The sequence below is a fragment of the Schistocerca piceifrons genome, chromosome 4, assembly GCF_021461385.2.
Source record: "Schistocerca piceifrons isolate TAMUIC-IGC-003096 chromosome 4, iqSchPice1.1, whole genome shotgun sequence".
In the NCBI taxonomy this organism is placed as follows: Eukaryota; Metazoa; Arthropoda; class Insecta; order Orthoptera; family Acrididae; genus Schistocerca; species Schistocerca piceifrons.
Window position 1 is genome coordinate 753,899,728 of NC_060141.1, and position 18,022 is coordinate 753,917,749.

The 18,022-nt window shown below is 42.9% G+C and overlaps 1 protein-coding gene across 1 annotated transcript in view; it reads right to left on the minus strand.

Moving 5' to 3' along the window:
- Nucleotides 1-18,022, minus strand: part of LOC124796150 (SCY1-like protein 2) — a 404,810-nt gene that overhangs the window by 271,185 nt on the left and 115,603 nt on the right. Inside the window, exon 4 of the mRNA XM_047260241.1 lies at nucleotides 17,251-17,365. Within this exon, the coding sequence (XP_047116197.1) occupies nucleotides 17,251-17,365 (115 nt within the window). The remainder of the gene's footprint in view (nucleotides 1-17,250; nucleotides 17,366-18,022) is intronic.

Sequence of the window (18,022 nt, forward strand, 5' to 3'; positions counted from 1 at the left end):
ACCAATAGATTTGGAATGGAATGAGTAGTCGCAGTCCACATCGGATTTATGGAAAGAGCGGAGATTACAACACAGTATATCCCATTGTCATGAATGACTGTTAGAAATAGCGAAACAGTCTTATCTATTGTCAACTTATGTTCCTATGTTTGGCACATAGCTTACATTAAGGACACCAAGATTCTAATTGTTTTATATATTATTTGTCTGACAGATTTCAGTTTGTTATAGTCCACTACGCAGAGTTCACGCTATCTACGTTGCTGTCTACAGAAAGACTTCCAGTATCTCCACTTGGTATACTGAAGGGCTGCTTTCCTTACACACAGATGAATGCAACATAATGCTTAGACAGGACATAAAGGGCGAATAATATGAGGTGCGACAATAAAGTAATGAGACTGATTTTCTTTGCAAGATGTGGCAACCCTGCAAGCTTGTGTAGGCACATTATCTTTGACCTTGGTTTATAAGCTGCTTCTAGTCCAAGCGCCACATCGATGCAACTGTTGACTCGTGAGTTGTGCTGTAATAAGTTAACATGTGTTTCTGTCTCTCGTCACGGAAATGGAACCGCATAATATTGCGCAATGGTATGCCATTTCTTTTTGTATTAAATTGTGTGAAAACGCGACGACAACTTACGGTAAGCTTCAGAAGGCTTTTGGAGAGGAGGTTATGTCAAGAGCTTAAGTTTTTCGTTGGCATAAAATGTTTAGTGAAGCCAGGACGAATGTTGAAGATGAAGACCACAGTGGACGACGATCAACCTCACGGACAGATGTCAACTTGGCCAGGGTGTGTGAACTCATACGATCTGATCGAAGATCATCTGTGAAAATGATTGCAGAAGAACTGAACATCAATCGAGAAACGGTTCGTCTAGTAATAACTGAATATCTTTGTATGAGAAAGATTTGTGCAAAAATGATCCCCAAAAATCTCACACCACATCAGTAAGAAACACGGAAAAATGCGGCAGCCTATCTGTTAGAGCAAACGGAAATCAATCCAGAATTGTTGAGCCGCGTTATCACTGGTGATGAATGTTGGTTTTCAGTACGATCCAGAGACAAAACGCCAAAGTTTTAAATTGTGCTCAAAGGGATCACCCAGAGGAAAAAAAGCTCGCATGTCAAAGTCAAAAGTGAAATGCATGCTTGTGTGCTTCTTTGATTCCAAGGGAATTGTTCATAAAGAGTGGATCCCTCCTGGACAAACAGCGAACCAATATTACTACAAAGAAATTTTAGAAAGAGTTTGTAAAAGAATTTTTCGAGTCCGTGCCAACAGTGCTGATAACTGGATTCTGCATCACAATAAAGCGCCATCCCATACTGCTCTGTCAGTACAGGAACTTTTAACCTCAAAATAAATTTCTGTACTACCACAGCCACCTTATTCACCAGATATGGCTCCGTGCGACTTTTTTCTATTTCCAAGAGTCAAAATGGCGGTCAAGGGACACCATTTTCAAATAACACAAGCTGTCGAAAAAGCTGTGATTAGGGTCTTGGAGGATATTATAGAAGATGAGTTCCAGAAATGTTACCGTCAATGGCAGAAGCGGTGGAAAAAGTGTGTGCAATCAGAAGGCAACTACTTTGAAGGAGACAACACTAAACTTGACTAAAACGGTAAGCAACATTTTTTTCACATCAGTCTCATTTCTTTATTGTCGCACCTCGTATGAGCTGACAACATTACCAGAAATCCCCTGGACACTATGGCTTCATTTAAATACGTAAGCGCACGAAGTGACATGACATGAAAAGAATCCGTGAAGTCAGTAGCAAGGAAGGCGTATGAAAGGCTTTTATTTGGGGGGGGGGGGGGAATACCGAGATGCCGTAGTTTATTTTTATAGGAAACGCTTACATAACGCTACTGCGCTCAATTCTGGAGCACTGCCCCCCTCGTTTTGAGTTCTTATCGAGCAGTCTTGACTGCAGACGTCGGATCACAAGAGCTGGTTTGCATTCAACACGATAAGAACAAACAGCGGAAGAAGTGCTGACTCAATGTACAAATAGGGGTTGACAACAGCGCCAGCTGTGGTTGTGGTGGTGCAGAACTGTTCATATCTCTTAGATGCGCATGCGAAACGATCATTCCCTGGCGATCCGGGGGACTTCCGAATGGCAAACAAAAACATCAGTTGAGTATATTCAACAATTGGATGTATGCATGTGACGTTCTGTGCTTTGTAAATACGGTAAATTTAATTAACTTGTAATGATGAACTTGTTCTTTGTGTTAAATAGATTACGCGTAATTGTATTGTTAAAGAAAAAAGTATTCTTGTTTAATATGATACTAGCCACACAATAAAAAAAATAAATCTGATGGACACAGAGACGCTCTGCTAGTAATTACAGCCCATTTGAAATTGCAGTAGAGGCGCTCAGGTGTCTTAAATGGACATCTTTGTAAGATGACTCGGATCATATAAGGAATCCTACTGAGCAAATTTTCAAAAGTGCTATTCGTTGAAGATTGAAAAACAATTCTGAAGTGACCATCGCGTATCTCTGGCACAGATTATTTGAAAGTAATAGAGATTACACATTTTCACCCGCTCGATTTGCTATTGAAATAGAAGAGGATGCGATTAATGTTGGCAAGACAGACCCTTAATGACGTATTACACAGTGAGAGAGGGAGAGAGAGAGAGAGAGAGAGAGAGAGAGAGAGAGAGAGAGAGAGGAAAGAGACAGTAATAGAAAGAAAGAGAATGAGAGAGAGAGAAAGAACGTGAAAGAGAGAGAGAGAGAGAGAGAGAGAGAGAGAGAGAGAGAGGAGAAGAGAAGTGAGACAGAGAGAGAGAGAGAGAGAGAGAGGGATGCCAGACAGTTGGGGCGGGAGGGGTTCAAATTGACAAGACATGCATCTCATCGTATCTGTACGTGGGAAAAATTTAACAAAGCATTGCAAATTTCGAAAATAACGAGAAAGGTTAACCCCCAAGAGAAATTAAGTGAAAAGCCAGAGAAAAATGCAAACATCAGTGCACAGAGAGGCGGAAGCCAAACGCAAGTTGCCCATTGCGTCGGGCGGTGCGTTTGTGCGGGCCGTAACAGTGTGGATGCAGGCAGTCGGCAGGTTAAAACACAACAGGGATAGTATTTGCCGTGGCTGGCCTTGTTTGTTGAGCAAACACCTGCTGTACCTGTGGTGTTGTTACAGTCCGGGGCCCACTGCACAGGGTCTGGCGAGAGCTCTCGGGGCGTGTTTGAACTCTGCGGCAGCGTTTAAAACGGTTTATACCTCGCAGCCCCGCATGCGAGGTAAGGTTACAGAATTTAAAATGCGTGGTAGATAGGATCTTGGAATAAGTGCGAATTACTCAAGTAGCTCAATTTCACTTGTTTTGCAATTGGAATTACTTCATCATGTTCAATAACTCTACCTATTAATATTGTCCGTAATGTCTCAACATATTTAAACACAGTATATATTTACATCTAAAGCCGTATTAGCCAATCTTTTCTCCTTTGGCGCACACCGAAGTACGTTTTAAACTCTTCAACACCCATACCCGTTATTTTTTCCTCGGATGCAAAATACAGGGCTATTACAAATGATTGAAGCGATTTCATAAATTCACTGTAGCTCCATTCATTGACATATAGTCACGACACACTACAGATACGTAGAAAAACTCATAAAGTTTTGTTCGGCTGAAGCCGCACTTCAGGTTTCTGAGACAAAATGACGACAGGAGCCGAGAAAGCGTATGTCGTGCTTGAAATGCACTCACATCAGTCAGTCATAACAGTGCAACGACACTTCAGGACGAAGTTCAACAAAGATCCACCAACTGCTAACGCCATTCGGCGATGGTATGCGCAGTTTAAAGCTTCTGGATGCCTCTGTAAGGGGAAATCAACGGGTCGGCCTGCAGTGAGCGAAGAAACGGTTGAACGCGTGCGGGCAAGTTTCACGCGTAGCCCGCGGAAGTCGACGAATAAAGCAAGCAGGGAGCTAAACGTACCATAGGATGGTGCTCCACCGCACTTCCATCATGATGTTCGGCATTTCTTAAACAGGAGATTGGAAAACCGATGGATCGGTCGTGGTGGAGATCATGATCAGCAATTCATGTCATGGCCTCCACGCTCTCCCGACTTAACCCCATGCGATTTCTTTCTGTGGGGTTATGTGAAAGATTCGGTGTTTAAACCTCCTCTACCAAGAAACGTGCCAGAATTGCGAGCTCGCATCAACGATGCTTTCGAACTCATTGATGGGGACATACTGCGCCGAGTGTGGGAGGAACTTGATTATCAGCTTGATGTCTGCCGAATCACTAAAGAGCACATATCGAACATTTGTGAATGCCTAAGAAAACTTTTTGAGTTTTTGTATGTGTGTGCAAAGCATTGTGAAAATATCTCAAATAATAAAGTTATTGTAGAGCTGTGAAATCGCTTCAATCATTTGTAATAACCCCGTACATATAATACATTTTTTAATTGGTGGAACGACCATGACATACAAATTTTACAAATTTGTTACGTAAGATTCTTGAAAAGGGACATATGAACATAAACAAGACATGCAATAAAAGAAAATTATTCCTCTTAAGCAGGATTATAAAAAAACAGTAAATTGCATAGAACACATTTTTCGTTATTATGAGACGACCATAAAACACAAACGATTCACTTCTCATGGTCAGGGTTCACGCTCCACGTTGTGTATCCACCGACATCTTTTACTGACGCAGCTGACTATGCCGACAAAGAGTCAAAGATAACGACGGCCACGTCGACAAAGAATCAGAGGGTATCGCCTGCCGCGAAAAAAAATTCTGCCAACTCGCAAGATCATGACCAGCATCTCGAACTAGTTCTCTCTGGTCTGCAAGATCCGGGGGGTGGTCATTAAAGAATAGAAATCTCAGGTGCAGAGGATTGAGGTGACCCTCCTCGGACATGTCCTCAATGACGATGGTATCAAACCTATGAGCTCGTTCGACAGTTACTAACCCCACAGATTCATGACAAAATAATGGCAAACTACAATGTTTTTTACTCATCTTCAACTTTTACTAACATCAACTACCGCATGCGGCGGCGATTCAAGCTCCTTTCACTTAGGCCCTCGCTGGACCGAGTGCACAAGGAAAGAGGAAACTTGTGTGGACTGCTAACATGCAAGCTGCAATCGACCACGCCAAATGTGGGCTCGCGGAAGCGGCCGCCCTGGCACACAGGAAACCAGACGCACAACTCACTGTCACAGCGGACGTTAGCGATTCGGCCGTCAGGGTGTTTTCTAACATGTACAGGCAAGTGAAATGCAAACACTGCTTCTCCAAGAAAGTCACAGCTCAAGACATGGATCGAACATGCGTCAGAATGATCCATGTTCGATCGTGAGTTACTTGCAGTGTACGAAGAAGATCGATATTTCAAAGAAGACATCGAAGGCAGATATGTTGCGATCCACACAGGCCACAAACCACTCGCCGATTCAATATGTCAACCATCGAAGGATGTAAAGCCCAGCCGCTTTTGCCACCTCGACCTCATCGCACAATACACTACGGACATCTCTCATTTACATGGAGCCGACATCATCATCGCCGAATACCTTTCGTGGATCAGAGCTATTTGACTCCTCCTCGACTATGCCACGCTGGTGGACGAACAAGACCGTGATCCATCCATCACAGATTTACTTTACGGTTGGAAGGAAGGCTCTGAGCACTATGGGACTCAACATCTTAGGTCATAAGTCCCCTAGAACTTAGAACTACTTAAACCTAACTAACCTAAGGACATCACACACACCCATGCCCGAAGCAGGATTCGAACCTGCGACCGTAGCAGTCCCGCGGTTCCGGACTGCAGCGCCAGAACCGCTAGACCACCGCGGCCGGCGTACTTTACGGTGAAACCTCTAATTAGCTCATCGGACAATGAGGGATTCCCGGCACTGATGCCCGAATCCTCTGTGACTTCCCAAAGAATGAAATACGACCTATCATCCCTAAGCACTTAAGCTGCCCAATCTTCGACTAGTTCCACAACCTAGATCAACCGATTGTTCAGTCAACAGTATGGCTTGTAACCAAATGGTTCGTTTGGTCGATTGTCAAACGTGATTGCCTGGATCTGGTTGCAGATGTGCCTGATGTGCCAACGTAGCAAGGTTGGTCGCTCTGCACAAGCTCCCCTCGACTGCTTCGGCATACTGCATGCTCGATTCTGGCAAGTGAAACTTGAGCATGATCGCGCCCCTTCTGGAATTGGAAGGCTAGAAATATGTATCGTCCATAAGTGAGGGAGTCGAATACTGTGTAGAAGACCTGCCTACAAAAGGCATCACAGCGAAATCTACCACTTGGTTGTCCAGAAACTATCATCACAAACCAAGGGAGGCAATTTGAATCCTCTCTGTTTGACACCTTCTGCCACTTATGTGGCATTACTCACAATCATACAACTGTGTACCACCCACAGAGTAACAGGCTGGTGGAGCATTGGCATTTCACTCTCAATACTGCACCCATATTTCACGTCAGACAGTGGATGGAGTCCTTGCAATGGGCGTTGCTTGGCGTTTGTACAGTGTATAAGGGCGACCTATGAGCTTCCCTGGTGGAGGTCCTGCATGGCGAATCCCTTAAGCTCCCAGTACACTTTTCCGTCCCGACACTAACTCCCGACTAGGCAGATCTCCCAGCGTTAGTGCAAAGTGTGGAGCACCATTTCCACATTTCACAGGTACCAACAGCTACTACACACGTGAACCTGAAAACATTCATAGACAAAGTGCTATCAGATTCTGACTGTGCCATGCTACATGGTAAAACGATCCAGCCAGCGGTACAACCACGATATGCTGTTCTCTTTCCAATCGTCAAGTGCGGCTTACATAACTTCGACATCTTGCTCATTGTCAGAACGACGATCGTCTTCTTGCATAGGTTCAGACCAGCATGGGTCTTTTGTGATGCCAGCGTACCATGCACTACGAATCTGAATCCCATAAAAGATGATCACTCAGCTGTTGACACCCTCCCGGCCACATCGCCATCTGACAACCCTGCAGCCACCAACCTTGATGTGCATGAATTCCAGTCTGAAGATATCAGCGTGACACTCGTCGACGATGACACTGTAAAAATCGCACGCCACAATGCCTCTGACACACTCATTGCAGTGATCGCTCGCTTTCTCACCCATGTCCACCGACTACTGTCATCGGTGGATGTTGTGCTCACCATCATTGCACCTACACAGGCTTCCTGCCGGTGTGGCCGAGCGGTTCTAGGCGCTACAATCTGGAACCGCGCGACCGCTACGTCGCAGGTTCGAATCCTGCCTCGGGCATGGCTGTGTGTGATGTCCTTAGGTTAGTTAGGTTTAAGTAGTTCTAAGTCTAGGGGACTGATGACCTCAGATGTTAAGTCCCATAGCGCTCAGAGCCATTTTTTTTTTTTTTTTTGACAGTTACTTCATATTATACCACAGACTCTGCCTCTATCACCTCCCGCGCCCACTTACCATCTGCAGCCAGAGTACCCCACTTCGGCTACCCACAGCTGCCCATGGCTCACTTTGGGGCCATAACATCTCTACACCAACACCGCTAGGCAGCAGATGCAGAGAAACAGCACAGCAGCCAGCTACGATACGACTGGGCACACGCACCTGCTCGTGGTTCACATAATCAACGGCTCTTAGCAACATCACTTCCCACAGTGCTCACCACTACAGGGTGGCTCTGTGGGGACATCAGCGCCACGGATACCGCTGACCAGAGAGTTCTCACGGTGATGGGGAGTATCTGTGAGCAACGTGAGCAAGATGGTATGGTCTAGAACTTGATGCAATGTGGTTGTGTTGTTCTTTGTATTAATAAAGGCATATTACACTATATTGTGTCGACTACAATTAGAGCACGTCTCCTTGTACGGGTTAGGGAAATCTACCACACCTTCAATATGGCTACATGATTTTAGTCTGCGTTTTCTCATATTTGAAGACATGTTGGTATACATTTCAATTTTCTTATTTGCTTGGAATATTTATCTTCCTTCTTCAGTATAAGTTGGACCCAAAATTTTCCTGATTACTTTTCTTACACTCTTATAGAATATTTTAGTGCCCCTCTATCTAAAATAAGTGTTCCAGCCCCATTAAGACACTCTGGCTCGATGACTGTGTTGTACTGTTTTAGTTTTGTGTGTTAAATTAGATGCAGTTTTGTTACGGTTATCTATAGTACGCCTGAAAATTGTTTCCATTTTGAGACCACGAATTCCATAACCAATCTTTTCCACGTCTGTTTCTTGATGGTTCCGCTTAAATATTTGAAATGAGTAACACTCAATTTTTCCCAGATTTGCTTATTAGGACTATGGGTACCAGGCAGTTGCTAGGGCTGTATTTCGATTTTTGAAATGATATTTGGATTTCTACTCTTTCTGTTGTATCTTTAAGCATTTCTGTTTGTTTTTGTGCTGTTTGAATGTCCTAACTTAGGACCACCAGGCTATGCAATCTATCCTGATACCGATTCTTCCTAATTTGATTGGTTTGTCAATTCTAATCTTCTCCTGGATTACTGTTTGTAAGACTCAGCTGAAAAACAATGGTGTCCTTCACCTTGTGTCACTAATGTTTTAATTTCAAAATGTTCTGAAATATATTATAAGAATGTTACAAACGTTTTTATATGTGTATTTTTAAGTGCATATATCTTGGTTGAAAGAATAAAAATGTGTACGTATTTCGCCACGTAAAAACTACGAAGACGGTATTGTTGTCTGTGTAAATATGCACATTTAGTGTCACTTTTATGTGTAGTATGAAACAGTAGAATACAAAATGTTATAATAATTATTGAATATATATCTATAAAGTTTTAAACATGGCTGCGTGGTCAGCGTCCATATACAAATTAAAATTAAAGCAATTACAGCCCTCAGTCGCAAAAATTAAGTCTTTTGATCTGGTTTTGGCACTTCTACGGGTGCCTTCATCAGAAATAAAATATTCAAACTGGACTATAACATAAGTAAAAAAAAAAAAATATGGGAAATTTTTTTATAGAAGTGTATGTAATGACTAACAGTTGTACCGGTTTAAATAATCAAATAGCTCAAAAACGGCTAATTTGGGTTCCATAGCCAATTCCCTGAGCAGAAAAACTGACTCGGCGAATAATAAAATGGATAAGGCTCTGAATGACAGCGTGGAAGAATTACCACGGAAGTAGGCTTCTGGTAAGAAAGAATGAGTACTTTTCGAAACGAAATTGAACCAGTCGATAGTAAACTTTAGTAAGCATGTGTCGTGTGTACAGGCTGCTGTTCGCAGTTTATATGAAACGATGTGTTGTCAGATTAAAATAGTGAATGAAAATACGGCGAAAATGAGACAGTAGTTCAGTCAATACTGATTCAGTCACAAAACAATCTCCAGATGTAGACTGAACAAACAACGGATTAAGTTTAAAATCCATAAAAACAACAGTCTTAAATGAAGAACAAGAGTCTTAAATGAAGAATGCTTAAATTTATTATACGCTGGTGACCAAGTGATAGCAACTCAGGTTTCAAGCCCTGGTTCAAAAAATGGTTCAAATGGCTCTGAGCGCTATGGGACTTAACATCTGAGGTCATCAGTCCCCTAGAACTCAGACCTGCTTAAACATAACTAATCTAAGGACATCACAAACTTCCATGCCCGAAGCAGGATTCGAGCCTGCGACCGTAGTGGTCGCGCGGTTCCGGACTGAAGCGCCTAGAGTCGGTTAGCCACCGCGGCCGGCTTCAAGCCCTGGGCAAATGAACAACTATCTGAGAGGGTCAGTCAGAGGTGTCACTTACGAGGGAAGTGTGTGACCTCTAACGCCGAGAAGCGCATGTAAATGTGTTTAGGATATAAATAGCTCATCCCAAAAAAGAGTGGTGTGAGCCATCCTTATGCAGAACTGAGCGTTTTACCGCGAGAGACGTCTGAACCATCATCTATTCAAGACCTAAGAGACGAACTTTGATAACGCAAAGAAATAAAATGTCTACATAATGGAACAAAGAACACACGTCTTGTGATATTGTGACGTGTTGCTATATTTTCCTCTGCTTAAAGTAATTACTCTGTTTGAACAACAAACTTTTTCTACTGGCCTGATAAATGATAATGTTGCACTGCCATTCAGTCTCCAAAGTGAAGGACGGAACAGTATACACACCGACTAAATCCACTTTTCTACATTCAATATTATTTCTGCTTTCAAGCAGACCAGTATCAAACGCAACACTAATTACATTTTCAAATAATAATATTAGTGTGTCAATGTCACCTGCCTTTGGCAAGCAAATTGTAATATAGGCTGGTACATAGATGTAGAAAGTTTATTGTGTAACACAAAGTAATGAAGTCCGATGATGAAATAACGATCGTGTAACTTTACTCGAGTTTTTTTTGCATTCGAGTCTTACAAAATCAACGAACTTCCTCATGTAGAATTTATATTGCCTAAATAAGTATACATTAAGAGGTTGGCACCATTTCGTTGTCCTCGGTACAAGCGTATCTGCTTGTACGGAAAACTTTGATTTAACACAGAACGACCTTAATGGCCCGGACAGCAATGGCGCTAAAAGACAACAGCTGCGTTTTGAATGCGAATGGATCATTCAACTGTTTTCAAGATGAACGATTTACACTACTGGCCATTAAAATTGCTACACCACGAAGATGACGTGCTATAGACGAGAAATTTAACCGACGGGAAGAAGATGCTGTGATATGCAAATGATTAGCTTTTCAGAGCATTCACACGAGATTGGCGCCGGTTGTGACACCTACAACGTGCTGACGTGAGGAAAGTTTACAACCGATTTCTCATACACAAACAGCAGTTGACCGGCGTTGTCTAGTGAAACGCTGTTGTGATGCCTCGTGTAAGGAGGAGAAATGCGTAGCATCACGTTTCAGACTTCGATAAAGGTCGGATTGTAGCCTATCGCAATTGCGGTTTATCGTATCGCGACATTGCTGCTCGCGTTGGTCGAGATCCAATGACTGTTAGCAGAATATGGAATCGGTGGGTTCAGGAGGGTAATAAGAAACGCCGTGCTGGATCCCAACGGCCTCGTTTCACTAGCAGTCGAGGTGACAGGCATCTTATCCGCATGGCTGCAACGGGTCGTGCAGCCACGTTTCGATGCCTGAGTCAACAGATGGGGACGTTTGCAAGACAGCAACCATCTGCACGAACAGTTTGACGAAGTTTGCAGCAGCATGGACTATCAGCTCGGAGACCATGGCTGCGGTTACCCTTAACGCTGCATTACAGACAGGATCACCTGCAATGGTGTACTCGACAACGAACCTAGGTGCACGAATGGCAAAACGTCATTTTTTCGGATGAATCCAGGTTCTGTTTACAGCATCATGATGGTCGCATCAGTGTTTGGCGACATCGCAGAGAACGCACTTTGGAAGCGTGTATTCGTCATCGCCATACTGGCGTATCACCCAGCGTGATGGTACGGGGTGCCGTTGGTTACTCGTCTCGGTCACCTCTTGTTCGCATTGACGGCACTTTGAACAGTGGACGTCACATTTCAGATGTATTACGAGCCGTGGCTCTACCCTTCATTCGATCCCTGCGAAACCCTACATTTCAGCAGGATAATGCACGACCGCATGTTGCAGGTCCTGTACGGGCCTTTCTGGATACAGAAAATGTTCGACTGCTGCCCAGGACAGCACATTCTCCAGATCCCTCACCAACTGAAAACGTCCTGTCAATGGCGGCCTAGCAACTGGCTCGTCACAATACGCCAGTCACTACTCTTGACTAACTGTGGTATCTTGTTGAAGCTGCATGGGCAGCTGTACCTGTACACGCCATTCAAGTTCTGTTTGACTCAATGCCCAGGAGTATCAAGGCCGTTATTGCGACCAGAGGTGGTTGTTCTGGGTACTGATTCCTCAGGATCTATGCACCCAAATTGCGTGAAAATGTAATCACTTGTCAGTTCTAGTACAATATATTTGTCCAATGTATACCCATTTATCACCTGCTGTGGTGTCACCGCCAGACACCACACTTGCTAGGTGGTAGCTTTAAATCGGCCGCGGTCCATTAGTACATGTCGGACCCGCGTGTCGCCACTGTGTGATCGCAGACTGAGCGCCACCACAAGGCAGGTCTCGAGATACGGACTAGCACTCGCCCCAGTTGTACGGACGACTTTGCTAGCGACTACACTGACGAAGCCTCGCTCCTTTGCCGAGCAGATAGTTAGAATAGCCTTCAGCTAAGTCCATGGCTACGACCTAGCAAGGCGCCATTAGTAACATTGCATGTGTCTAAAGAGTCTCACTTGTATCGCCACAATCTCCAGATGTACCACAAGGATGAATTAAAGTTAAGTATTACAGAAGCTACGTACTTTTCTTTATAGCAATCATTACGTATCCTGTTTCAGACCTCACGCACCCTCTTTGGCTTAGCGCATGCCTGTCGGCTTCCTCTCATTGTGTCTAGGCTGTCTTGTCTAGACACAACACCTGCATTTCTTCTTGGTGCAGGAATTTTAATGGCCAGTAGTGTATATTCTGCGCACATTCTTGTGGGATTCTGAGCATTCGATGTCACGCACTTGCCTTGTCAGTACTACGAACAGACACTCTCAAATCAAACTCCGCGATGCTCTAAATCTGACGCCTAAAAATTCCTATGTTGTCCAAGAAAGGGGCCACTTTTTACTGTACGATAAAATACCGCCACATTTGTGAATGAATCGTGGGAAGAATGTTTTGTTAGAAAACTGCGTTCAAGTTTTCAATTTGCTTTATCTCGACGAGAGAATTACTTGTACTTCTTTACGAATTTTTGACCGATTAATCCCTGAAACCAAATTCACTGTTGCTTAGGTTTCCTACAGATATTAGACGTCTTTCTGCGGGTGCCAGTCGGCTGAGATTTTTCAGTATTTCCTATAGAGTACAGTATTTCGTGAGAATCTACATCTACATCTACATCTACGTGATTACCCTGCTATTCACAATAAAGTGCCTGGCGCAGGGTTCAATGAATCACCTTCAAGCTGTCTCTCTACCGTTCCAATCTCGAACGGCACGCGGGAAAAACGAGCACTTAAATTTTTCTGTGCGAGCCCTGATTTCTCTTATTTTATAGTGATGATCATTTCTCCCTACGTAGGTGGGTACCACCAGAATGTTTTCGCAATCAGTGGAGAAAACTAGTGATTGAAATTTCATGAGATGATCCTGTCGCAACGAAAAACGCTTTTGTTTTAATGGTTGCCACTCCAATTCACGTATCATGTCTGTGACACTATCTCCCCTATTTCGCGATAATACACAACGAGCTGCCCTTCTTTGTACTTTTTCAATGTCTTCCGTCAGTCCCACCTGATGTGGATCCCACAGCGCACAGCAATACTCCAGAATAGGGCTGACAAGCTTGGTATAAGCAATCTCTTTAGTAGAGCTGTTGCACCTTCTAAGTGTTCTGCCAATGAATCGCAGTCTTGGGTTTGCTCTACCCACGATATTATCTATGTGATCGTTCCAATTTAGGTTATTTGTAATTGTAATCCCTAAGTATTTAGTTGAATTTACAGCCTTGAGATTTGCGTGACGTATCGCATAATCGAAAGTTGGCTGATTTCTCTTAGTACTCATGTGAAAAACTTCACACTTTTCCTTGGTTCAAATGGCTCTGAGCACTATGGGACTTAACTTCCGAGGTCATCAGTCCCCTAGAACTTAGAACTACTTAAACCTAACTAACCTAAGGACATCACACACATCCATGCCCGAGGCAGGATTCGAACCTGCGACCGTAGCGGTCGCGCGGTTCCAGACTGTTGCGCCTAGAACCGCTCGGCCACTCTGGCCGGGACACTTTTTCTTGTTCAGGTTCAATTCTTTTCACACCATACAGATATCTGATCTAAATCATTTTGCAAGTCGATCATCTGATGACTTTACAAGACGGCAAATGACAGCATCGTCTGCAAACAATCTTAGACGGCTACACAGATTGTCTCCTATGTCGTTAATATAGATCAGGAACAAATAATCCGTGACTGCTGCACTTGGCGGTGGTGGTGGTGGTGGTGGTGGTAGTAGTAGTAGTAGTAGTAGTAGCAGTATTCATCAGTGGATTATTTTTACAAGGATGTTAGACATGTCATACGGTTACAGTTTAAGAACAAAGACAAGGATAATTCATATATGTAGGCGTTTACGTACTTAGGGATCTAGTTTCACAAAAGTGGGACAGGTAGTTGGTCGTGGGCCATCCATTCAGTTGCCTGAAGTAATTTAGGGAATCTAGATGGCCGGATGGTATCGAAGCGTCCATCGTCCAAAATACAAGGCCTGTCTGCTGAAAACAACGCAACCTCACTCGGTTTATCCCTAGTGTACAGACCGTTTCGCAAAGGAGTTATTCAATAATGTGAAAAGCTAGTGCTGAACTTATCATTCATTTCTTCAAACACTTTGTGTTTCTCAATTCCTGTCCACGCTTTTTTCAGCATTCAAGAAGTGGAAGTACGTCAGATGCACGCCATTTTTGAGATTACACTTGTTATTTACCCTTCAACTGAGTGCAGTAAACATATTAAGTGCTGTAAACATATTTTTTCGTCTCCTCTGCAGGCCGATGGATCTAGACGTGAATCAGCTGGAACAAGTGATACAGACATGGTGCTTACCTGTCCCTGCAGGGCGACCTAATGTAATGTTATGTGTGCCTCACTGTTTTTTTTTAACTAATTTATGCCGGATTTTATTCTGAGAAGCTCAGTAATGTATGTAAATACCATAAATGTAAATGTGATTCAAAAAGTACTTGAAGTGAAGTGAAGCGCAGCTGAACAGCAAGAAATTCTTAAGCGCGCAATCCCCGCAAGGATAGTATTAGAGAATCTTTGAGTGTGGACTCTAAAAAAAAGACAATTGATTTTATTTAAAAATAAGACTGTTAATCTGTATCTTGTGGAAAGAGGACGTGTTGCTAGGCTGTCGCTCAGAACGTATTGTTATATTTAATGAAAATTGATATTTTAGTGATCAATCCGAGTGAAGTATTGTAAGAGTTGCCAAACATTTATGTATACAAATTTTCTGGAAGTGAAGAACAGAAATATCTTATTTTTGGAAAAGGAGGTGAACTTCATTGTCGTTGCCGTCTATGAATCGACAGAATTGTAAGTGTACAAAGTTCACTAAAATACAGGAAAAGAAATGCATTGTCTATAGTTTTCATTCAATAAGTAACAACCTCTCATAATTTCTTAATTACAATAACTGGATATGTTCATGTACAATAGCATGGTGCTGAACTCCCTGACCAATTTCGATGTAGCAGGACGTGTAGTTTGAAGGAAGTTTGTGTGCCGTGCATACTCCTTTTCTCACGAAAAGTAGATTGCTGTTTGATCTTCCTTACTTACAACAGTGGTCCCTTAGGTATGAAAAGCTACGAAAACTTGGGCTCAAAGCTATGCGCAGTACGGCCAAGTAACTAACAGAGTCATATTTTAAACCTTAAACGACACTAACTTCCTCCAAATTGCAATACGTCAACAACTGGTGCAGAAGCTGATCATTCAAGGAGGCAGCAACCAAAATTCAGGTACCAGTTATGACTTAAAGTAAAAATTTCAATCAAAAATCAATCTCTCTCTCTCTCTCTCCAAACACATATATAAATATTGATGTTGTTGTAGTGGTCTTCAGTCCTGAGACTGGTTTGATGCAGCTCTCCATGCTACTCTATCCTGTGCAAGCTTCTTCATCTCCCAGTACCTATTACAACCTACATACTTCTGAATCTGTTTAGTGTATTCATCTCTTGGTCTCCCTCTACGATTTTTACCCTCCACGCTGCCCTCCAATACTAAATTGGTGATCTCTCGATCTCTCATAACATGTCCTACCAACCGACCCCTTCTTCTAGTCAAGTTGTGCCACAAGCTCCTCTTCTCCCCAATTCTATTCAATACCTCCTCATCTACCCATCTAATCTTCAGCATTCTTCTGTAGCACCACATTTCGAAAGCTTATATTCTCTTCTTGTCTAAACTATTTATCATCCACGTTTCACTTCCATACATGGCTACACTCCATACAAATACTTTCAGAAACTACTTCGTGACATTTAAATCTATACTCGATCTAACAAATTTTTCTTCTTCAGAAACGCTTTCCTTCCCATTGGCAGTCTACATTTTGCCCACCAGATGGTAGAGTTTTGTCAGGACTGGAGGAGGAGGAGGAGGAGGAGGAGATTAATGTTTAACGTCCCGTCGACAACGAGCTCATTAGAGAGGGAGCACAAGCTCGGATTAGGGAAGGATGGGGAAGGAATTCGGCCGTGCCCTTTCTAAGGAACCATCCCGGCATTTGCCTGAAGCGATTTAGGGAAATCACGAAAAACCTAAATCAGGACTGGCTCTCCCAAGGCTGTCAGTAGGCTTGTTTCGACTCAGGTCTTCGAAGCTCTTGATATTCATGCAAGTGATTCTCCTTTCTCCAAAGGTCTTTTTAATTTTCCTGTAGGCAGTATCTATCTTATCTCTAGTGAGATAAGCCTCTACATACTTACATTTGTCCTCTAGCCATCCCTGCTTAGCCATTTTGCACTTCCTGTCAATATCATTTTTGAGACGTTTGTATTCCTTTCTGCCTGCTTCATTTACTGCATTTTTATATTTTCTCCTTTCATCAATTAAATTCAGTATTTCTTCTGTTACCCAAGGGTTTCTACTAGCCCTCGTCTTTTTACCTATTTGATCCTCTGCTGCCTTCACTGTTTCATCCCTCGAAGCTACCCATTCTTTGTTTACTGTATTTCTTTCCCCCATTCCTGTCAATTGTTCCCTTACGCTCTCCCTGAAACTCGGTACAACCTCTGGTTTAGTCAGTTTATCCAGGTCCCATCTCCTGAAACTCCCAACTTTTTGCAGTTTCTTCAGTTTTGATCTACAGTTCATAGCCAATAGATTGTGGTCACACTCCACGTCTGCCCCTGGAAATGTCTTACAATTTAAGACCTGGTTCCTAAATCTCTGTCTTACCATTATATAATCTATTTTATACATTTTAGTATCTCCAGGGTTCTTCCATGTATACAACCTTCTTTCATGATTCTTGAACCAAGTATTAGAAATATTGATATTATTATTAAAAAAAAGTCATTTTACACTACAGTGTAGGCAGGTGGGCCGGTACTCACCCTGGGCACGTAGGGCAGCACGTCCTTGAGCGTGTTGCGGTAGAAGTGCGACTTCTGGGTGGGGTCCTTCATGTTGATCACGTCCAGGAACTGCAGCGCATGCACCGAGGGGTCGCTGCAACAAACAGTTGGTCACGTGTTACGCGTGACTGCTTGCGTCCGAATATCTGATGTGATTATCAGGACGAGAAAAATATTGCCAGCGATAGGGTGCCATTTGTCGACAGACAGCTTAAGGGCAGGCGCAGCGCACTCACTTGGAATCGATATTAGTAAACGGCTAACCCGGTGCACGGCGCATAGACCCAATTGCAGGTGACTTGTCTGCTTCCGGCGGCAACAAAAAAATTGATTTTTCAGTATTTCACATGTTTACTGACCGAATTTCGAAATTTAAACTGCCGTCATACTCTTCTCATTAAGAGATATAAATTATGTTTAACACATTAAGACAAGTATTACAATTGGAATGCGTGTACATGTCTCGAGGCAGTGTAACTCTCGACTCGCATATCACCCTGACTATATCGATCCAGTACTTCGAAATTAAAGCACTTAGCGACTTCCAACAACATTAGACATGATTTCAACAGTTTTATCACTTGCAAGCTTATCGCTTAATATGTAACACATTAACTCATTTGCAAACTAATCAGACGTTTGGTGCTCTTTTATGTACGAGATTTCGATTTGTGAGGTCTCCTGGCAAGACATTTACAAAATTGCTATAATATATAAAGTAAATTAAGAAAAATAAACATTTATCTGTATT